At 42.3% G+C, this 24,120-nt stretch overlaps 1 protein-coding gene across 1 annotated transcript in view; it reads left to right on the forward strand.

Annotated features, from left to right (window-relative positions):
- The window catches only part of Adamts3 (ADAM metallopeptidase with thrombospondin type 1 motif, 3), a gene marked incomplete at its 5' end in the record, with an annotated part of 233,149 nt that extends 209,394 nt beyond the window's left edge, over positions 1-23,755 (forward strand). Inside the window, 5 exon segments of the mRNA XM_005392768.2 lie at positions 10,209-10,377; positions 12,732-12,864; positions 16,035-16,242; positions 17,555-17,672; positions 21,088-23,755. Coding sequence (XP_005392825.2) covers positions 10,209-10,377; positions 12,732-12,864; positions 16,035-16,242; positions 17,555-17,672; positions 21,088-21,635 — 1,176 coding nt within the window.
- Between the last annotated feature and the right edge of the window lie 365 nt (positions 23,756-24,120).

The raw sequence follows: 24,120 nt of genomic DNA on the forward strand, positions 1-24,120 counted from the left end.
TTTTTTTTTGGTTTTTCTCCGGTACCGGGAACCGAACTCACGACCTTGCGCTTGCCAGGCAGGCGCTTTTGCCGCTGAGCTAAATTCCCAGCCCCTCACCCTCAGTTTTGAAGACTGTCTTCACTAAATACAGAATTTGGGGTTGGTAGAATTCCGAATTTTGTTATTTAAGCACTGTAAAGTGCTAAAGGGGAGGGAGAAGCACTGGGAGGCTGGTCAGAGGGAGTAGTGAGGCAGCTCCTGCCTGGCTTGCCTGAAGCTTTAATAGAGCTGTGGGTGGCCCCAAGTAGAGCAGGCCATGGAACTCCAGAGGGAGGGGCCTGTCTGGGTTTTGTCCTGCAGCAGCAGCCTGGGACCTGATTCCCCAGGTGTCCAGGGCAGGTGGCCCTCCGCTCCACAGTGTGGCGCTGTGCTCCGGGAACGCTGTGGCAGGACCTTTCCCAGCGCTGCTCTGAATGCAGTGTGTCACTTTCTCCAGAAGCTTTCTAGGGGATTTATTTTTATCATTTCATTTCATTTAGCAGTTTGACTATAAGATAGTTGTGGTGCTCTGTAGGTGTCATGCTTAGGGTTCACTGAGAATCTATTTGTTTTGTCTTTTGGAGACAGGGTCTCACTCTATAGTTGAGGCTGGCCTTGAACTCACTATGCAGCCCAGGCTGGCCTCAAACTTGCTGCAGTCCTCCTGACTCAGCCTCCCGAGTACTGGGATGATAGGCATGCCCCACCACACTGGGTGGGGTTATGTCATCAAATCTGGGCCCTCTCACTATATCTTCAAAGTTGCTGCTTCCTCCTCATTCTCTTTTCCACTGTGGAACTTGTTTACATGCAGGTTAAGCCTGTTGAAACTGTTCCATAGCTGTCAGGCTCTGTTCATTCTTTTAAAAAATGTATTCTCAGATTGGATGATTTCTCTTAAACTCTTTTAAAATTCACTGACTGTCACTTACATGATCTCCAATATATTCTTGAGTGTGTCCTGTACATTTTGGTGTCAGATGGTACCCTTTTCGAGTATTTTCTCTCTTCAGTAATTTCCCTTTCTCTGCCAAAATTTCCATATGTCCATTCATTATGTCTGACTTAGCCTTGCTGCTTCCTTTGTCTGCATTGTGCTTTTTCACACTCTGTCCTGCTGCTTATATTTTTTGGTTTTTTTTACCTGCATGGACATTCTGGATGCTCAGCTGTGTGTGTTGGTTTCTTTCTGCAGGCGGTTACATTTTGTCAGGTCTTCCTGGTCCTCTGAGCTGGTTTTATTCCTCGCAAGGACTGCCCTGTTTCAGTTCTCTTTCAGAGCTTAATGGTGTAGCCTGTTGGGGCCAGGACTGGATCCTGCAGATATCCCGGGGCCTCTTTCCTCACAGAGAGGATCTCGTCACCCCCTCCAAGCTGCCTGCCTGCTGGGGCTTCATCTACTCCCAGCCAGTGGCAGCTGCCCACTGATGGAGCCTGCCGTACACAATGTGGCCCTCAGCTGAGGCCCTTGAAGCTGTTGGCTACCACGGCACACAGGCCCTGCTCTCCAACCCTGCCCTGAGGAGTCCACACCTCATCCCTGTCTTCTGCGCTCAGATCCTGCGGGAGTGGCCCAGCTCTCCTGAAGCCTGGGCTGGGTTCAGATCTAGCTTCTCCTCACAGGAGCGCTGTCCTTGGCCTTGCTGTGCACTGCCCAAGCTCCCTCATGTTCTGTCTGTTTATAGTTCCTCACCTTGGGAAGGTCCTCCGTCATTCCTTTATGGAGGAAAGCAGAAAACACCTCCTTGATTTGAAAGGTGTTGGATTCCAGATACAAATATTGATTAGAATCCCTGTTAAAAATTACACTAATCTAAACCTGAAATTTTTTACTCATTTGCCTTTTTACTTTGAAAATAATTTCCATTCTGAATGTCCTTTCAGATCCTTTGCCCATTGTAAAAGTGGTAGTTTTATTTCTTTTTATTGAGTTGAAGAGTTCCTTATACTCCCTAAGTCCCTCTGTGAAGGAGATGAGTTACAAATATTTTCTTGTGGTCTACAGCTCATCTTTTTCTTCTTTCAGCTTACAGAAGTCCAGTTTATGAGCTGCTGCTTTTATGGATTGAGATTTTGATGTTTTAAAAGAATTTTTTTGCCTAACACAACATAAAAACACTTGTCCTGCTTTTTTGAAGAATCTTATAGTTTTACATTTAGATGTATGAGCCAATTTGAGCTAATTTTGTATAAAAGGTTCTCTTTTGACTTTTATTAGTACTTGTCTGCAGTACAGAATGATTCACTCTCAGGAATTGGTACGTGTACGCAGCACATTTCAGTTCCTTGTTTCCTCCCTCCACGCCCCTTTAACTTTCCAGCAGCAGATTTGTTTATGTATCCACAAGACTTTACAAAGTTAATTATCATATATATAGATTGACAAGCAGACTAATAGGCCTAAAAACATATTAAACATGTAAGATAATTACACTAACTCAAGGTACACATGTAGATACATTGTCCACAGTAGATTACAATATCTTTTTTCTTTCTCTTTTTTCCTATTATCTCTTTTTTTCTTTATATATATATATATATATATATATATATATATATATATAATATATTTGTATGTGTGTATATGTACTGAGTTTTTCATATAAGAGAAACCATTCAATATTTAAGTTGTGTGTCAGAATTACTTCACTTAATGTAATGGTCTCAAGATGCAACCAGTTTCCTACAAATAACTCGGGTTCATCCTTTTTATGGCGGAGTAGTTTTCCATCATGTATGAATACCACTTTTTTAACCATTCATCTGTTGGTGGACATATGGGCTGTTTCCAAGATTTAGCTATTATGAATTATGCTACTATAAACATGGATATATTGCAACTGATATGGTTATACCTATATCAAACTGTGATATGATGTCTTTACCTATCTTGGGAAGATACCTAGAAGGGGAATAGCTGGGTCAAATGGAATTTCTACTTCCGGTGTTTTTTCGAGGAATCTCTACACTGATTTCCATGGCGGCTGTATCAGTCTACACTCCCACCAACAATGGAGAAGGGTTCCTTTTCTCCTCCACAGCCTCGCCAGCATTTATTAGTTGAGTTGTTAATGATAGCTGTTCTTTCTGGGGTGAGATGGAATCTCAGTGTTGTTTTCATTTCCATTTCTCAAATTGCCAGTGGTGTTGAACATTTTTTTATGTATTTATTGGCTGTTTGTACTTTTTTATCTGAGAAGTGTCTATTCATTTCAGATGTCCATTTTTGGATTAGGTCTTTAAATTTGGAGGAGGGGTGTCTGGTTTTTTTGAGTTCTTTATATATTCCAGATATTAGCCCTTTGTCTGAGGAACAGCTGGCAAAAATTTTTCCCATTCTATAGATTGCCTTCGCACCCTGTTAGTTGTTTCCTTCACTGTATAGAAACTTTATCTTTTTGATTCCTGGTATTATTTCTTGTGCAGCCAGGGTTTTGTTTAGGAAGTGTTTGCCTACACCTATTTCTTCAAGACTTTTACCTATTTTGTCTTCTAGCAGATCAAGTATTTCTGTTCTAATGTTTAGATCTTTGATCCATGTTTATCTTACTTTAATGCCTGGTGAGAGATATGGGCCTAGGTTCAACCTTCAGCATATGCATAGCCAGTTTTCTGAGGACCATTTGTTATTGCTGTACAGGAATACTATTGATTTTTGAGTGTTGACTTTTTATCCTGCTTACACTGCTGAATTTGGATGTTAGTTCGAGGAGTCTTTCAGTGGAGTTTTTGGATTCTTCTGTGTAGAGGATCATACCATTGTCAAAATAATGATCATTTAGCTTCTTCCTTCCCTATCCATATCCTTTTTATTTTTTCCTCTTGTCTTATTGTTCTAGCTAATGTTTTGAAAACTATATTGAACAGGAGTGGTGATAGCAGACATTCTTGTCTTGTCCTATTTTAGAGGGAAACCTTTTGAAAACTATATTGAATAGGAGTGGTGGTAGCAGACATTCTTGTCTTGTCCCTATTTTGGAGGGAAAGCTTTCATCTTCTTTCCATTCAGTGTGATGTTAGCAGTTGGTTTGTAATAAATGGCTTTTAGCAGATTGAGATAAAGACCTTCTATTCCTTTTCAGAATTTTTATCATGAATGGGTGTAGGATTTTATCAAATGCTCTTTCTTCATCTGTTGAGATGATCATATGATTTTTGTCCTTGCTTCTATTTATGTGGTTTATTATGTTCCTTGATTTGTGTATGTTAAACCATCTCTGCACCCATGGGATGAATTCTACTTGGCCATCATGTCATCTTGTTGATGATTTGCTGCATTCTGTTTGCCAGTGTCTTATTGAGGATTTTTGCATCTATGTTCATTAGTGAGATTGGCCTGTAGTTCTTTTTTGGTTCAGTCTTTCTCTGGTTTGGTGTCAAGCTAATGCTTGCTTCCAGAAATGACTTTGGGAGTATTGCTTTGCTTTCAATTTCATTAAAGAGTTTGAGGAATACTGGCTTTAGACCTTCTCTAATGTTCTTACATAGTTTAGCAGGGTATCCATCAGGACCTAGACTGTTCTTACTTGGTAGATTTTTTATTACTTCTTCAGTTTCATTGACTGATATTGGATTATTCAGGATTTTTATATCTTCTTAGTTCAGTTTTGGTAGTGCATGTATACCTCAGAATTTTTTATTTATAAATTTTTTATTTCTAATCACATGGACTTGTGTCTTTTCTTACCTTACTTTAGTAAAAGTTCTTCCTTTATTAGCTTTGTGTTTAGATTGTTTTCATAAAATTTCTAAAACCAGGGCTGGGGATTTAGCTCAGCGGCAAAAGCGCCTGCCTGGCAAGCGCAGGGTCATGAGTTCAGTTCCCGGTACCAGAGAAAAACCAAAAAAAAATAAATAAAATAAAATAAAATTTCTAAAACCTTAAGATGCATCTTTAGGTTATTTATTTGTGCTATTTCTGTTTTTCTGCTGTGGGAATTCACTGCTATGCCTCTTAGGATTGCTTTCATTGTATCCCATAGGTTCCCATATGTTGTACTGGCATTGTTGTTTGATTGTAGTAACAATCTAATTTCTTTTTTAAATTGGCCTGTAGTCCATTACTCATTCAAGAGAATATTGTTTAATTTCCATGTGTTTCCATAGTTCATAGGTTTACTTTTGCCATTGATTTCTAGTTTCATTGCACTGTAGTTTAATAGTATGTGTGGAATAAGTTCATTTGTTTTGCATTTACTTAAGCATGTTTATTGCTGAGTATGTGGCCTGTTTTGAAGAAAGTCCCATGTCTGTTGTTATTGGATGGAACAATCTGTAGATTTCTATTAACCACCTACCAGTTGAATTATTTCAACACAGGATGACCATAGCTTGCATATTTTTTGTTAATTTTTATAAAATAACAAGAAATATACAAATGACAACTTTATCAAATTTATTCAATACAAGAATTCAGTGGTTGAAATGACTCCTACCTGAGCAACACTTGTGATACTGTGATACTCAGTATGTAAACAAGCACACTGTCTGAGTGATACTCAGGTTTAACTGTTAAGTGGTTAAGTCCATTTCTTTGAAGGTTTGGTTCAACTCTGATTGGAACCTTTTCATGCACTGTAATTTTTGGTGAACTGGTCATTCATGTTTTGTATCATTTTGTTCAGCTCATTTAGTCTCCTATTAGTGTCTTCTGAGAGTTCCTGCATCTTTTTTGGTTATTACTTGCATTATGTTTAGTTGTATCTTCTCTAATCCTGCTGAGTATCTATGAGCTGTTTTCTAGCCTCTTCTGCTCTGCTTTTGCTTTGCTGTTCTCTGCAGTTTAGGTGTGTGGCTTATCATATTCTGCCCCTTGGTATCCTCTTGGTTAGCTTGGGGAAACTGGGGTATTTGGGACACAGTTTGTTGCCATTTCTTCCCATGTTTTGTATTGTTTTTGTTCATTCATTTTGTGCTGAAGTTTGTGGATGCTTGTAGTGTAAAGACTTGTTGCTAGTATAGCGATATCCTTGATTGCTTTTCAGTGACTTTAGTGTGGGTTACTGTAATCCTTTGCCACAGCTCTAAGAGCTGACCAACTTGGTTGTTTTTGGGAAAGTAGGATGCAATGTAGGTAGTCCAAGTTCTCTGGGAATATACTCTAGTATTGTTGATGACACAAAGCTAGTCTGAGAGTTTGCTTACAGAGAAATATTGACAATTATGTAACCTCTATAATATCAAATGAAATAACTACAGTAATATTGCCCACGACAAATTAGATATAATATACCATAAGAACCAGTTATGTACCACCCTTATTTCTAGAAAATAAGCCATCAATTGCAATCTAAACGTTAAGGTAGCTCAGGTATTGTTTTAGTGTTAATATGTACTAAATGTAGCAGCTACATCTCTGCTAATGGTAGAAAAGAATTCGATAGTAATCTTACAGCCTTAACTATCAAAAGATTAACAAAGCTTTATGGTAATACTATTAACGATTCAGAATTTGGGACTGAGGGAATACAAAAGGGAAACTCTGAAACCTGAAACTCTATGATATGAGAAGGAGGACAGACAAGTGCTACAGAGGATTTTATTGGGAGTAGAAAGGTCTCTATACAATTGGGTAATGGTAGGACAAAAATCTATCAAGAAAAAGAAGAAAAAGAGGGAGAAAAGACAACAAAATTACATAGAGAGTAAAAATAGAGAAAAAGGGAGAAAATTTAAAAGGGAGGTGAGGAAAAAATGGAGAAATAAGAGAAAGAGATTAAAAATAAGACTGAAGGACAAAGGAAGATTACCAAAGCCTCAGGAAACTGAAGCAGATAGGAGAAAGGAAAGAAGAAAAACCAAAGCAAAACCAAAACAAAAGAGCTGAAAACAATGTTCATACTCGCACAAAAAACAAATAATAAAAGAGTAGTAATAACCCATCAATAATAACAACAAAAAATCAAAAGCAAATTTTAAAAAAATTCTGTGTGATTGCAGGTCTGTGGTTATCCTCTGGGTCCACCGTTCTGTGGCAGTGTCAGGCTCCAGGCGTGACTTTGCTCTTGCTGGTAGGCGGAGGAGGCCATCAGAGCTGTGATTGGTTAATCACCCACGTAGGAGTAGGCTGGGGAGCTGTTCCTGGAACTTTCAAATCCATGGAAAGTCAGGCTGAGCCTGGACTCTGGCCGCGGGGTAGGGCCTGAGTAGTTTAGTGTCTAACCCTCTGGGTGTCTCTTGCTGGCCTGACTGGCTCCCTGACCCTCACCATATCCTGTGCTTGTCCCTCACAACGGGACAGTCACTGTGGGAGTTTGATACTCAGAGTTCTGAGAGGTAGCTTCTCCCTGGCCGCTCGGAGTCCCAGGTTACTGGCTCCTCCCTAAAATGGCATCAGATCAGGCATGTCTAGGGGATGTGGCAGTTGCTTGGGCTGGAATCACTTATGCTGTCGTGTGTACAGCATTCACTGCTCCACTCCACTGATGCACTTCTCGCTGAAGTCCTCTGAAGGCCTCTGAAGTCACTCACTGTCACCTCTCATGGTGTCCAGGAGCCGGGAGCCTGGGAGAAAGTGCAGATTTCCCCCTCCTTTTTCTGCCTTGTGCTCTGTCTCTTCAGTTTCTCTGTAGGCTCCAGTTTTCCTGTCAGATCCTTCCTGCATCCCAGGGATCCACCTCCTCCTCCTTTTCTTCCTCAAATTGTTATTTTCCAGTATCTGGATTCCAAACCTTGGCGAGATTTGCTGCTGCTTACTGCCCGGCCATCTTCCCACAGGAAGCTAAAGTTATCTTTGCATGTAAGCGTTACGATTACTAATTGGTTGCTGCATAACAGATTATCCCCCTGACTAAACACAAGCTGCATTCTCTGTAGTTTTTATGGATATACATTTGAAAGCAGCTTTCCTGACTGGCTTTGGCATAAGAACCTTAGGAGGTTGCTGCTAGCAATAGCTATAATCACCCACTCATACTTGCCTGGGCATTGGGGTGACTGCTTCCCAGCTCAGGTATCTCATAAGATTTCCACCAAGCTTTTCCATATGGTGATGGACAAAACTCAGTCCCTCGCCACTTGCACCTCTCCCCAGGCTGCTTAAGGCACTGACTTCAGATGAGCAAGCAACTGAGTGACAGATAAAACCAAAACACCTAATCTTGGACACATTTTTAAAACCACTATAATGTCTAATCCCAGCAATATTAGTTGAAGTAATTTTCTTTTTATTTCATGTCAAAAATTGTCCGCATTTATGTAGATCTATTTCTGCATGCTCACTCTGATCCTCAGGTTAAATGTAATCAGAATTTACTTAGATTACTTTAAGTTTGAATGATGAGGGAGCAGAGGCTATATTTCCCTCTTGATCATTACATTGCATTCCTTCCCTTGAGCCCAGATCTAGACAGACCGCAACAGAAAGACCGCCTCAAGCATGGCCCTGGGCGACCCCAGCTGGCGGTGGGAGGGAGACGCAGGAAGGAGGTGTGGCTAGGAAAGAGTGCTCTGGATCAGTAGTTTCCATCAGGACCTTTCTTCTCCTGATAAACGTGAAGCCCCAGGCTTGGAGCCCTGGAGCATAAGGCTAAGCTATGAAGGCTGACAGAATCAGATCTCTGCCTGGAAGCTAAGAGTTGGTAGTTAACTTCTAGTGCTATTTTAAAAACAAAGATTAAGGAAATAGAATGGAAATAACCAATCCATCCCCCGACTGAGTTTAGTATCATTTGGCTTCACAAATGAAGGTTTGCCCTAAGTTTAGTTTAAAATACCAATGAACTGCATGTATTTATCTCTATGTATAATTGATACAACCCTATTAAAGTAAAAGTTCAGTAAAAGTCAAATAAAAAGCTAGGCATGGTGGCACACACCTGTGATACCAGTGCTATGGGTTGCTGAGGTAGGAGGATTATGATTTCAAGACCCATCTGGGAAACTTAGTGAATGAGCAGGACCCTGTCTTAAAATAAAAATTAAAAAACAGGTTGGAGATGTAGCTCAGTAAGACGGTTCTGGGTTCAATCCTCACTACTAAAAAAAATTAAGTCATTTTTCTTTTTTTTTAAAAAAACAACTTTTTCCTTAGCCAGGCATGGTGATGCACACCTGCAATCCCAGTACTCAGGAGGCTGAGGCAGGAGAATCCTTGCGAGTATGAGACCAGCCTGGGCTTCAAAGTGAACTCAAGGCCAGCTTGAACTGCATAGCAAGACTCTGTCTCAGAAAGACAAAAAAAAAAAAAACAAAAAAAAAGTTTTCCTTAAACAAAAGTTAAAGGCAAATGACAAACTGAGGAAATAGCCACAATTCATAGTACAAAAAAGGAGCAATATGTTTAGTAATATGTGCACAATAAAAATGAAGACTGACAGTCAAGCTGCACATAGGAGCCAAATGCAAGTGAATGGGGTACTTAGGAAGGTTAAACTTGCCTAGTTGTCGAACAAATAATAACTGATCTTTTTCCTACCTGATTAATGCAGGTGAAAATTATCTCTTATGCTAAATTATAGCATTTTCATATACTTTCTTTATGAAAGTAGCAATTTTCTGATTCCTCATGAAGGCCATTCTCCAGACCTTTAAAGGAGCACTAGTGCTTGTACTGTGTGGACTGCTGCAGAGGCAAGGCTCCGTAAAGGTGGCAGTAGACACTGCCCAACCTGTACATGTGCTAGTGAGAAAGAGGTGAGATAACGGGCGCTGCTAGAACTGAGTGTGCCGACACTGGCACACCTGCTTGGTATGGACATGTCCTGTCATGGAAATGTTCACACCACATAAAGGGACATGAGCGAGGCAGAAACCCTGTGCACACCCCTCTGTGTAATACCGCGAGCGGCTCCCCAGGCCCTAACAGTGACCCTGGTGTTCTCTGGTTCTTTAGAATTACTTGTGGCTTTTGCTTTCTCCATGTGTTTCCATTGTATGTTTTCTGGAGAGGCATCATCTTCCTTATCATAACAAAACAGTTTATTATCAAGAACAACTTTAAAATGCACCAAAGAGATGGTAATTTCAGAAAGCCTACAGTGAATACTATGTTACTATTTTATATTTGCATTTTTTCTTAAACAGTGTATACTTACACTTGAGTTAATAGAAACAAAAACACTGTAGTTTAGAAGCTGCTTGGAAGTTTTCCAGTGTCAGTGAAAACAGTATTCTTAAATATTTATGAATTTTCACTCAAAATTGAAAATGCTCAGTTGACTTACGCGCGTTGATGTTGTGTGTGCTAGATCGTACCTCAGGGGAACGACACCCGCTCCTCCAGCTTGACATACAAGTACATCATCCACGAGGACTCTGTGCCCACCATCAGCAGCAACAACGTCATCCAGGAAGAGCTGGACACCTTCGAGTGGGCTCTGAAGAGCTGGTCGCAGTGCTCCAAGCCCTGTGGTGGAGGTACAGATGCAGCACATTTGTATATTAAAGTGCAACCCATAGACTATCCAGTCCTACTTCTGCTTTGAAAGACAGCATGTAGTTGAGACTGCAGGCTAAGAAACACCCCACATAACAACCAAAGTGTAAATGCAAAGCATGGCTATGGAAATTTTGGGAATCAGCAAGAGAGGATCCCACTTGTAACAGTCGCAGAACAGAATCCCTTGCTGTCTGCTCTGGTTCTCCAGGTCTGGGTCCCAGCAGTGGTGCTTTCGATCACATCGCCTTTGCTAAACCCTGTCGTACTCAGGGTGCTGTCTCCCTTTCTCTCCACTTTCTATGCCTGTGTATTGGTTTTCCATTTGTGTTCATAACAGAGCTGTTAACTCCGTGGGAGTAGAAAGCAGATTATGCTGTGTATTTGGAACCCACTGCTATTCTCAATGCTGTGAGGTACATGAATACTCACAGAGGCCAGAAGAGACTGCTGCTGTTTTTGTCTCTGTTGTTCTGCTGGTGAAACTGAAGCACAGGGAAGACAGTAATTTGTCGAAGACTTGGGATTCAGATGCAGGCAGCCTGCCTTCTTCATCCGCGCCCTTCCCTACTGCACTCACTGCGTCTGCTTTCCTCGGAGTGACCCTCTGAGCTGGGCTTGGTCCCTGCCGCCATCTGTTCTTCTAGTTTTCAACCACAGCAAGACTGTCTGGGGACAGCACAACTCAAGGGCCATCACAGACATGACAGCAAATAATCGAGGGCAAAAAAAATGTGTTCATGGTAGAGAATGCCTAAGTAAACCATTTACAATGTAAAATTTAAGAAGATATTTCTCAAGTGCTTGGGGGGAGAAAATGTTTTAGTTAATTAAGAAAGACAATTCTTCATCCATCACAAGATGCTTACTTAACTTGGATCCTTTTTTCTGCTGACTGCTTGTATACACTGGGCATCGGACTTGCCAGGCGCACTGCCCCATCCTGGTGTGGGGCGACCTCTGTCCCCCTCCCCAGGCTTCCTCACTGTTCTGGAAGGGAAGATTGTTGCCATGGCCTCTTTCCCACTTAACTGGCCTTTTCTTCTTCTCCTTTATTTCCAGGGTAAAATTTTGTGGATGAATGAGTGGAATCATGTTCTTTTCCTGATTAAAATCCTTAGTCTTCCCTTAGGGTGTCCTGAATACACGACATCATTTAAATGATATTCTTGCCCAAATGTGAATAACCTAGATCTCATCATGAGGAGCCACTGAACAAACCAAACTGAGGGACACTTTACAAAACAGCTAGCTTATATACTTCAAAAACTATTAAATGCCACAAAAGACAGAAAGAGGCTTAGAAATTATATCTGATAGAGCTAAAGAATGGAGCAGTTAAATGAACACATAACGCTTAACTGGAAAAGCGTTGCTGTAAGGATACTTGACAGGTGTTGAATATGGTCTGAATACTATATTAGATAAAATTACATCTGTGTTAAATTTCCTGATCCCAATAATTATATTGTAATTATGTAGTTGTTATGAAATGCTTAGGAGTGAAGGATCAAGATGAGAGTAACTTACTCTTATAGTTCAGAAAAAAATTTAAACGTGCAGTGTATATATAGATAGATGTTCATGTATATATATATATATATATATATATATATATATATTCATGTAGTAAATATGGTGACATAGTAACAAAAGATTGCATGTGGATATTCATTATGCTTTCCTTACAACCTCTTTGTAGGCTTGAACATTTTCGAACTTTTATAACTTATTTTTTACAAATATGAAAATGGCAGTTGCAGGGAGACTGTTCAGTCAATCCCATGGCCTTCAGGATGAAGTCCAAAGTTTGCCTCAGCTCAAGGCCTGCAGGCCCGCTCCTCCTCCTCCTCCTCCCTCTGCATTCTGAGCATGTCAGCGTTCTGAAGCGCCTGGAGTTTTCTGTTAGCTCCTGTCCCAGGAGTACAGTCCTGCTTCGTTTCCTTTACCCAACGCTTTGCTCCAGGGTTCCTCTGCTCCGGGCACTGCTGGTCCCTGTGCCCCTCTGGTGCTGTCTACACACTCAGAGCCTGTGAAAACCTTGGGTCCTGGGTGTTGTCACAGTGCTTTCGAATCTGTTCTCACACTGCGCTGTGTGTATTCAGTCTGATTCACTAGCAGAGGTGCAGTTGCTGTCTCAATTTTTGATATTTATTAACTCTAGGGTAGAAAAGTAAGAATTTTTTCACTTAAAGTGATAAAACCTCTAAGACCTGTCACAGGACCTGGCTTACTATGTATATAAGTATTTATGAAACGAATAAGTGAGTGCATAGGTGAATGGGTATTTGACAAATAAATAACTGAATTCAAAGAAATATGTTTCGTTTTCCAGGTTTCCAGTACACTAAATATGGATGCCGCAGGAAAAGTGATAATAAAATGGTTCATCGTAGCTTCTGTGAGGCCAGTAAGAAGCCAAAACCTATCAGACGAATGTGCAATATTCAAGAGTGTACACATCCACTGTAAGCATATTTCAGCTGTTACATTTGGAGCCCAATTAGGGACATAAATGTCTTTAGCTCTTTTCAGTTTTAATTTTTACTCAAAGTTTCACATGTACCTGATTTTGGTTTAGGGAGTCACATCATTTCATAGGAATTACATACAAATCTCCGGTTCCCTGCCATTTCCCATATTCCCACTCCTTCAGCTGTTAACTGTCTTTTGATATTTGGTAATTAATTATTTCTATCTCTCTTAGTAAAAAACTTTTGTTTCTAGTCCTTGACTTTTGGGTGGCATTATTTGGTATTGTGTATTGAATTTCCATTATGAAATGAGAAGACTATTTCTTAACAACACACGTAGCCCACACTCATTCCTTTCCCAGTGCTCCAATATTGATAATATTCTGATGAAAATAGTCAAGGCTTACATTAACAGATATGTCTCAACAGCTGAAGCACATAGAATAATCTGATTATGTTTACGTTCTTATAAAGCTTTGTTTCTTCTAGGATAAATGGAGGCCTTGATTTTTATGTTTGTTTTCTATTTTTCACAAAGTCGTACTTAAACTCCCTTCCTCAGATACCCATCCCTCGGAACAGCGTCCTTTCACCTTCATGCTGGTGGAAACAGGAGGAGTCCTCATGTTCCAGCTGTAGCTTGAGCTTCTACTCAGCTTTCTCCCAAAGATTCCCATGTCCCCTCTCTTGTATGGGATCTTCTGCTTCTTGTAGTAGTTGTCCTCTCATTTTTTCATTCATATCTTTCAGGAATTTCATGCAAAAAAGTAGATACAAAGTAAAATATATAAGAATTCTTAGACACCTAGGAGAAGTACATAGTAGGGCTGTGTATAAAGACATCTTTTCTTCTGCTCTTCCTCCTAATCATTTGGGGAGACACATATATATACAGTTGTGAACAGTTTCCCCTCAGAATCTCAAAATATTGTTCCATTATTTGCTAGACTCCAAGGTTGCTGTAGAAAAATTAGCTATAATTCTTGTTTTTAGTTCTGTCTACCTGATCTATTTTGTCTTTTAAAGTGTGTGGAATATTTTTGTTCCTAGAAAACTGCAATTTCACAATGAAGAGAGTATCATGGTGGTTATCTCTTCTTATCCATGGTGCTGTGGACTTGACAGGGTGATGTTTTGATATGGAATGATACAGTCAAGCTAATCAGTATATCTTTCAACTTACATATTTGTCTTTTGTGTGTAAATATGAACACCCTGCAGTCTGCCCTTAGGAATTTTGAAATATATGTAACATTATTATTAACTAGAATCTCCGTATTTTACAGAGTCTCAAAAATAGCCCATATAGTTGAAACTTTATATTTATGACCAGTGCCTCCTATTCTGTCCCCCCATCCCATCCAGCCTCTGGAAATTACCTTTCTGCTCGCTGCTTCCATGACTTCGCTTCTCTTAGATTCCACATGTGAGGTCATGTCCTATTAGTCTCTTTGTATCTGGCATATTTTATTTAATAAAATGTCCTCCGGGTTCATCCATGTTGCTGCAAATGACGCCTGTAGACTTCTAGAACATAAAACTAATACCTTTCATCTCTGGGAAATTTTGATTGAAAACTGTCTGTGATGTTTTTCAGTGTTTTCTTTTTTTTGGAGAGTTGGTAATTCATCTTTTATTACACTTGCTGAGTTTTGCAATGTTGCTATCATATCATTAATATCCAAAAGTTTTATTTTGTTGAATAGTTCCTTTATTAATACATTTTATTTTATTTCATAAATACAATATTTTGGTCACTTCCAGGATATTAAATATGATTTCCTTTTTTTTGCCTTATCTGTAAGTATTTTCCTTCTACCCCTATCTAGTTCATTAGTGAGTATATAACTGAGGCATAGTAGATTTTTGTTTGTTTGTTTTATTTGTTTTTGTTTTTGTTTGAGAAAAGGTCTCATGCAAATTGGCCTTGAACTCATGGTGATCCTCCTGCCTCAGTCTCCCGAGCGCTGGGATTACAGGAGTGCACTGTGAGCTCTGAGGCATATTATTTTGTTATCCTTTGCAGGTTTTTTGCCCTCTGCAGTTGTCTTTTTCTTTCTGTATGTATGAAGTACCAAAATATAACTGCCAATTTTTTGTCACTCTTTAGGATTCAAGTTTAAGACTGTCCTTGTCTCTCAGATTGGCAATCAGATGACTTAGCTAGACTTAGAGTCAGCCAGTCACCAAACAAGCGTCACCCACAGGAGGCCCCGCTGGGTGCTGGACATCGAAACAAGCCCCACCCCCCAGGAAATGTGCAGACCCCAGGCAAGCACATCCTGACCAGCATGAGGAGGGAAGTGTGCTGCCTTAACTGGGCTAAGTCATTTTGCTAGGTTTTGAAGACCTCAGCAGTGACTCTTATTAAAAGACAAGCATTCCTGAGACGTGCATTTTATAGACAGACAATTCTGGTTACCAGGTGCATTCCACTGTCACAGTCCTGTGGGACTCAGTAACTATATGAAAGGGGAACTGTTCAAAAGACAGTATCCAGAGCATACTTGGAGAGGACTTGGGCACTGATGTTCACTCAGAATTTTGGGATGTTCCATAGGAAATCTTTCTGAAAGTGTCACCTTGAACTATCCCTGCCTTCCTATTAGCAGGTTCCATCCAGGCCTGTGGGCATATGCTGCCTTTACCTTTTGGTCAGGCCCAGAAAAGGCCAGAATATTGACTTCCAAACACTATAGATACACACTTCTTCATGGCAGCTACTGTAGAAATAGAGCTGTTAGAATGTTCCAATCCAATTGTAATATTAAAACACACGTAAACTATACGTTTCCTGAAAAAGCAGCCGCACTCAAATCTGGTGGCCTTAGCGAGCCATGGATGGTCTGCTTTGTGCACTTTTGGGGCTGCACCTCCTTGACAGTGTAGCTGGGTGTGAGCAGATGTTTCTGAAAAGTGCTGTCCTGGCTGAACTGCACAGGGCAACCTCCAGATGCATTTCAGAAACTCTCTTTGAGAATCCTTCAGACTGAAGGTTTCAGAGTCACTGGGAGGCAGGAAGGACAGAGCGAAAGGTTGGGGTCTAGACACCACTTGTACCTGCAGTGGGCCCCCTGGGTTGCAAGTCACTCAGGGAGCGTCAGGTCCAGGAGCTCCCGCCCCATGCCCCCTATAACACTATCCTATCTCAATCCCATGCGCAGCTGGGTCGCAGAGGACTGGGAACACTGCACTAAGACCTGTGGCAGCTCTGGCTTCCAGCTCCGCACTGTCCGCTGCCTTCAGCCGCTACATGACAGCACCAACCGCTCTGTGAACAGCAAGTACTGTGTCGGGGAACGTCCTGAGAGCCGCCGGCCCTGCAACAGGGTGCCCTGCCCAGCCCAGTGGAAAACAGGACCCTGGCACGAGGTGGGTGTGTGAGGTCCATGTGCTAATGTGTGCAGCACGTGTCAGTCTGGCTTCCGTGTCATCAGGGGAGGGATTAGGAAAATGAACCCTTAAAACAGTATTTGCAGGTAAGATTAGCTGTAGGCAAACAACAGTTGGTGTTTTGTACATGGAGGTGTCTGAAAGTAACTGGCCTTGCGCCTGAGATCTTTGTTGACGTCCCTCAGGACACCCTAAGCCTCCAACACCCCGTGCAGAGCCCTGCTCTTCCGTGCACCACGCAACTCCTCTTACTCGGTCTGCTTTCATTCCCGCTCTGTGTCCCGTCTGAATAAACAGAGTGCACCTGCTCCAGCCTCCTCCCTTCCCCTGCCTTGCTCCCCCCTCCACCAGAGCTGTAAGCCCCAGCCCAGATTCCCACACTCCAGGCTGTCCCCACCCCTACATTCCATCCTCCACATGCAGAAGCAGGCAGCACGCTTCCCTCCACATGCTGGCCAGGCAGAGTCCGTGGGCCCTGGGCTCACCTGGGGTCTGCACATTTCCCAGAGGGTTTGCTTTGCTGTCCGGCCCTCAGCGTGGCCTTGTTTGGGTGATGCTTGTTTGGTGACTAGCTGACTCTGTTGTGTCACCTGTATTATCACTGTTCTTAGTATTTCTAAAGACTCAAAATAAAGAGTTCTGGGGCCATCGAAGAGTCTATAGGAGGAAGGGGCATCAAAAATCAGAACACAAGTGTGGAGGTGGAGACCAGCCAGGAAGGAACCAGCAGGCATGAGGAGGTTTTCCATGTAGAATGGTGATGGTCACTGGTGTCCCTGCCTCCTCAGAGGCCTGGACACAGGTCCTCCAGCTTCTGCCTAGGTGTCAACCCTTAGCTTTACAGCAGGCAGCCCCTTCATGAGGGAAAAAGATGGATGGGGTAAAGAGGTTGGGTTAGCCAAGGTAGCTTGTCAGTAAAGTCTGCATTTGTAAGAAAGATAAAGGAGCAGGGAACCTCAGTACCATGATCCCGTCTCTGGAGAGCAGCAGGGATTAACACTGTCCTCTCCGTGGCTTCCTTCATGTGCCGTCCTCAGCAGGTGCAAGCACTTTCTTCTGTTTTGCACACGTGGCTTCCTGCACCGTCATGCAGTCCTGCAGCATGCTCTAGGCCCAGAGCGTTGCACCCAGCTTTCCAGAGGAGGAAGCCAGGGTTTACACAGGAAAAGTAATGTGGCCAGGTTGGTCACGGAGGAGCCAGGGTATAGACCGCTGTGGCAGTGTGCGGGTATACATGGTGTGCCCAGGCCTGCTGGGATAGGCATGAGTAACTCCAGCCTCTGTTTTCCAGTGTTCTGTGACATGCGGCGAAGGCACCGAGATGAGGCAAGTCCTCTGTAAGGCTGGGGACCACTGTGATGGTGAAAGGCCTGCGTCCGAGAGGCCCTGTCAGCTGCCGCCCTGCCAAGGTAGGTGCAAACTGCGTGATCCTAGTTGCCAACTTCGGGAAGCAAGGTTTTCTTCCAGGATAAGCTCTGGAGCATATTTACTTATTGAGCATTAATCAGAGGAAAATGCTCCCGAAATATGGGTCAGAGAAGACTATCTAGAGTGCTGTGCCAAGCCATGCAATGGTCGTGACCCTGCGGTGGTCTCAGAGAATTGGCTTTGTCAGGTGGCGGTAGCTCTGGTCAGTTTGTGTTCCTGGGGGGAGCTGCTTATTTTTCCTGTTATAGTCTTTAAATAAAACTTCATCTCATTTTAAAAGGTGTAATATCACAGCAGGTTTTGCAATATGTGACTGAAATCATTATTTTAGACATGTACAGGATCAATGTTACTCAGCTCTAAAGCTGTTTCCAGTGATGTCATTCATGCAGATGGTGATTTGAAATAATCACCCTGCACATGCGCTAAAGTTAAGCAACTGCCTGACCCAGCAGCGTGCCATGTTGAAAGAATGGAGTTTATTTTATTTAAAACACAAAAAATATACTGGCTGGTGTGTGTCTATCAGATGGTCCCCTTCTGGTTGCTTTGCTCTCTGGAGACAAGTGGTTCTGTCCTTCTCTAAGGCTGTGGAGTCTCTGCCTCCCTTAACCCGATCTCATCAGAGGGCATCTCCGCCGTACTCTTCATCCTCACATTCCTGCCCCCTCCCCAGCCGTGCCTCCCATCCCTGCCTTGCCTTCTCCTCTTCTCTCCCTCCTCCCTCTCGCTCTGTCTCTCCCTGTCCCTTGTCCCCCGCTCTCTTAGTTTATTCAGGAAATGCCTTAGACCAGCTAAGTTAGAGACAATAGAAACATGTGGCTTGTGGTTCTGGAGGCTGGGAAGCCTGTCAGGGTACCATGGGCTTGTGTCTGGAGCATCCTTCATAGATGCTTTCTTCTTTTGTCTTCATGTCACGGGAGGGGCTGGGGAGCAGCCCCAAGTTTCTAGGGGCTCTAATCCTATTCACAATGCTGAACCTTCATGGCCTCATCACCCTCCAAAACCCCACCTCCTGGCACCATCATCGTGGGGTTATGTTTCATCATGCGAAGCTTGAAGAGGCGTAAGCATCAACACTTAGCACCCGCCTGCCCCTTTCTCCTTCCCAGACCCCTTTCTGCTCCTCACCCGCTTCCCACTTTCCCTGCCTCCCTCTCCCAGCCTGCCATCCCCATCACCATCTTCCTCTCCAATGCCATCTCCTGCATCCGCTCCCATGATGACCGTTGGCATCGCTGTGCCTCGCCAGGGACGCGGGGCTGAAGATGCTGCTTTTGCCTGGGCCTCCAACTCTGCGAGCGAATCACTGGCTCAGTGTTAACACGTTTTGTCCTTCTTTTTAAAAACATAATTGACAAGACACTATTACATCAAATGTGTTGTGTTATGAAAAGTTCAAGCTTCCAATCTTTATACCTCAGTGTCATGAATTTTCATCTGAAATGACAAGAACAAGTGTGACCATCGGGAGGAGACACAGGACTGCTGAATATCTAGTCTTTTCACATTGGACAGCTCGAAAACTAAGACAAAGGCAAAAGACCAAGCTGACACAGTGAGGAACTTCAGATTTCCTGTCGCTGTCCTGCTCGTCTTAGTTGCTGTGTCAGGAGGAGGCTTCCGGTTCCTTAATTGCTGGCAGAGCTAATGAGTTTCCGCGTATGTGTGAAGCTACCAGAAAGAAGATACTTCACCATCCTTTTTAGCTAGAAGAAAGTATTTCTGTTGCAAAACCAAGGGCTGAGGAGGAGGCATAACTGTGTCAGGGGCTCCACACTCCTCCCAGCTGCTCCGTTGCTCTGAAATTGAGGTCTGAAGGCCAGTTCTGAGTGTTCTCAAAGTTCGCATATTTCTTCACTACTTCAGTCAAATGTGTAACAGTTGCCTTCAGAGTCTGAAGCTGCTGTTAGAATCAAGTGATCTTTTAAGATCAGCTATAAGATCCCTTTTCGGAGGTTCTTAGAATGGTATGGGGGCAGAGTGAGAATGCTGAAAAGTTTCCTGAATTTTTATGATTGATTTTGTCATGTGACTCCATATTTTGGTTGTAGTGAATATCTCATTATTTGCCTTGAAGCTTTCTGCTCTGTATCTAGGCCAGTGAGCATAAACTCATGCGCACTTCTCCTCAGAATCTGCCTCCCCTTTCCAATTCCTTGAGTTGCACATCCTACCTCTAAGAGCCTCAGGCTGAGATACTCCTGCTGATGGCGAGCCATGCCTTTGGGTCCTGTCACCCAGGCGCACAAGGGTGGTGCCAAGGGGCCAGGGACAAAGATTGCAGGGCTGAGTAAGGTCCTTTCCTGCTGCTACCTAAAGCTGTAAACAGAGTGGAAGAAGAAATCTCCTTATTTTAACATATAGCTCTAGCAAAGGAATTCACAAATGGTGAGGAATTGAGACGAGGTGAAACCCATTCGTGTAATCTTCAGGCAGTCACAGCATAGCCGATGGCTACTTTAGCTAACAAGAAATACAGACGTGTACTGGGCGAGAGACCTGCAAATGTCAGCGCAGCGGGAACCACTGCACAGTTTCAGGACGGCGGCTCACAAAGTCAGTCTTCTTAGCCCTCTGCTGACTGCTGCAACTGACCCTCCTTTTTCTCCCCAAAACTTTGGAAAAAGGTTCTTCTGTTTCTTTGGCAAGCTACAGAGCAGGTTGAAGTGACTGTTTCCTAGAAGCCACAGCACGGAGCCCCCTGTTTATCCAGGATGTGGGAGCACCATCCCGGGGGGCGCAGATTTCTGGGTGCCACAGCATAGGTCTGCTTGTCCTCACACCCAGGACTGCTTTGAAGCCAGAGATTATTCTTTTTATCAAAATAGTAGTTTCATTTTGCTTTTGGTCAGACTTTTTATATATCTTTTGTTCCAGTGAGTCTTTAATGTATGACTTTATTTTTTATTTTTTTTTTTGGTTTTTCTCCGGTACCAGGAACCGAACTGACGACCTTGCGCTTGCCAGGCAGGCGCTTTTGCCGCTGAGCTAAATCCCCAGCCCCTAATGTATGACTTTAAATTTAATTTAGAGGGTACTCCATTAGAAAGCCAGAAATAAAATATAATACGTTTGTTTAAAAGATACTTTTATCGTAAAAAATGTATATAGTAAAATAAATTCTATTTTCTCATTCTAAAATCAGATATATGTTTCTACTCAGAAGAAACAACTACCCTCAGTCATCGAGACTCCTGGCGGAGATGCTACAATGTGGGCCTCACAAATACTTTGTAGACAAAGAACTGCCGACTTCAGTAAATTTGTGTTAATGTTTGTATTTTTAATGTGAAGGTTCATGTGGACAGTTCCCACTGATGTGAGATTCTACAGAAATCCTTTTATGATATAAGATCTTTTTATGTATCATGCTTTTCTTTTTAATTTCTGCAGATGAGCCATGTTTGGGAGACAAGTCCATATTCTGTCAGATGGAGGTGCTGGCCCGGTACTGCTCCATCCCAGGTTACAACAAGTTGTGCTGTGAGTCCTGCAGCAAGCGCAGCAGCACGCTGCCACCGCCACACCTGCCAGAGACTGCTGAGATGCACGACGACGCCCTCTTTAGCCCCACAGACCTCCCCCGTGCCCTAGTTATCCCCACACCTGTGGCTCCTTCCCACGCAGAGACGCCTGCTGAGAAAAAACCTGTGCGAAGCATCTCTTCAGTGGGAAGCCCGAACGCAAATGCTGCTTTCAGGCCGAACAGCAGGCCTGCTGGTGCTAACTCACCCAGGCGCGGGGCTCCGCAGGCCGGAAGTCAGGCGCTGAGCTTGCTCTCCGTGCCGGCTTCCTCGCCTCACTCACACTCAGAGGTGGCTGCTGCTCCCTTTCTTGCAGTGAGTGACTCAATAGGTGCTTCACAGACAAGAACCTCAAGGAACGATGGAAAGATTATCAATAAGAGACATCCGCTAAGCTCGTCCACCGTAGAAAGATGAGGAAGAACCAGCAGGCAGGGAACCAGAAGGAAACCTGGACAGCCTCCCTCAGCATGGGGCATAGACCTTGTTCCAAGTGGAAAGCCTCACGGACCGTCAGCTCATTTCATCTGTCGGTGGGAAAACAAAAAGTGCTGGTTCACTTTCTCGTTGCTTTCATCCTCCTCCTCTTCTCCATGGGCTCATCTGCCAGGATTCGTTGGAAGAAAGCACCAAAGATTACCAACGGAAGGAAAGCAAGTGGCTGTGTTGGTCACTCTCTAAAGAACAGGGAGTAGAATGAACCATGCGTATCAACTAATGTTTTTCTTTTAAAAAGTAAAAATTAAAGAGATGCCAACGGTTTACACTTCAAGAAGAAATTCTGGAAATGGGGCAAAGAATTCTCAGACTTGTATTCCTATTTATCTATATTAGAAATATTGTATGAGCAAATTTGCAGCTGTTGTGTAAATATTGTACATTGCAGAAATCCATATTATTTTAAGAGATGTTCTCAAATCGATTGTTTACTATCTTACATTGCTGGATGTTCTAGGTGCCTGTCATTGCGTATTGCCTTATTTGACTTATCTGACATTCCATGGGTTGGCTTGCAAAGCAGAATACTACAGAGAAGTTAGAATTACAGCTACTGACAGTACAACTTGTATGGTTGTATGGTTTTGTCTTTTTCTTTTTGTTAAGTCAGCAATATGGTGCCTAAATTACAGAAAAAGAAAAAGACAAGCTTCAGTAAACGGATCTCACTGCCGTCCTCACCTTGCATCCTTGTAAGTGCGGGCTGAACACACTTGTGGTCACAGCAAACCGGAAGTGTGCCTGCGCAAGACAACCGTGAAGTTCTAGTCCGGATGACCTGTGTTCTTGTGTTGTTTTTGCTTTTCAAAATTTTCCCGTTGTTGATATTCAAACAGTAATACTTGATGTACTGTAAAAACCAGAAAGGAAACATGGGGATAATTTGTGTATTGGTAGCTGAGAAACATATCGTCAAACTGGAATTGACCCTCAGATATGGGAGTGCTTTGGAAGCAGGTTCAAGAAAGCATTCATCAATGGTTGAGATATTTATTTTCTGCATGGTTCGTATCCAAGTGTTCACAACCACAATGCATCTGACTGCAATAATGTGCTCATAACTTATGTCAGTGATCGCCTCGCACACAGCAAAACCAGAAATGCTCTCTCCAGGGAGTAGATGTATAGTACTTGTATATAGAACTGAGAACTGAAGCTATTTATTAAAACTTGATTTTTTTTCTTGATGGTATTTTTATGTGCTAAATATTTACACTAATATCAATGCATGTTTTAGTAAACTAGAGAGACATAATTAGAGAAGTGTGATTTGTTCTGTGCATTGATGAGAAATTTAAGCAAACCACCTCAGCCAATTCAGAGCTAAAATTGAACAAATTTGATGTTATGTAGACATTTTACATTTTTAAGGTAGTTGATGCAAAGTTGATGACTTGTTCCCCTTCAAGGAAACATAGGAATTTAAGTAGCTATTTAATGAAATTGTGAAGTAGAAACATTTTTAAAAGAATGTGAAAGAGAGAAGTGCTTCCTGAATTATGCTTAAAGATTAAGTATTGTTAGCTTAGTGTTTTTTGAGGTCATTACCTGAAATGTCTAAAAACATGTTATGGAAACTAAAATACAATTGTTACCTTCTCAAAGCACAGAATATACAAGGACTTTGGATTTTAAACTCTTATAAACTAACGGCCTAAGCCATTGACTCAATACCTCTAAAGAATTGCTGCTACTTTCTGCAAGAATTTCTAAGGTCAAAAAATAGGTAAATTCCAGATATAAAACAATCCCTGAGACTTAAAATTTTCCCAGAATGAAATTCTCTCTAGTTTACTTGCATATATGTATGTCTGGCCCACAGGGGTATTATAAAGTTGGACACACACACACACACACACACATTGTATATAGGTATTCCCTTCTGACCTTTGGGCTTTCTTTCCTACTAAGCTAAAAATTTCTTTTCAAAGTGTACACTACTGATGCTGTTGTATTGGGAACACATAGCAATAAAAACATTAACAAAATATAGATCTGGCAATTAATTAGATTTTATCATTAAATGCATCCCACAGTAATGGAAGTGTGTCCCATTGTTTTTTTTCCCATTACCTCCAACAAGGTAAACAGGACTCCGATTCCATTGCTCCACTGTGCTTTGTTCTTTCTATAAAGAGGCTCACATTAAGAGACAGTGTGTCCTGTTTTCCTATCAGGGGTATAATAACACTTCTCAATAAAACAAGAGGTTGTGGGAGGTGGCTTTCTGCTTTACTGTACCCCAGAGGAGTGCAGGAAGAGGATGGTGCTAATTCTGGTACTTAGGAAGAGAAAATGGGATTTTCTGTTTTTCAGAATGTGCCATCTCAGAGTGATTTTTAAATAAAAGCTTCTGCCAGCTTTGGCCCTAATTATCTGAGGACTGGTGGGAAGTGACCTCTCA

This window comes from Chinchilla lanigera, unplaced genomic scaffold (genome assembly GCF_000276665.1).
Source record: "Chinchilla lanigera isolate Chin_1 unplaced genomic scaffold, ChiLan1.0 scaffold00046, whole genome shotgun sequence".
NCBI lineage: Eukaryota > Metazoa > Chordata > Mammalia > Rodentia > Chinchillidae > Chinchilla > Chinchilla lanigera.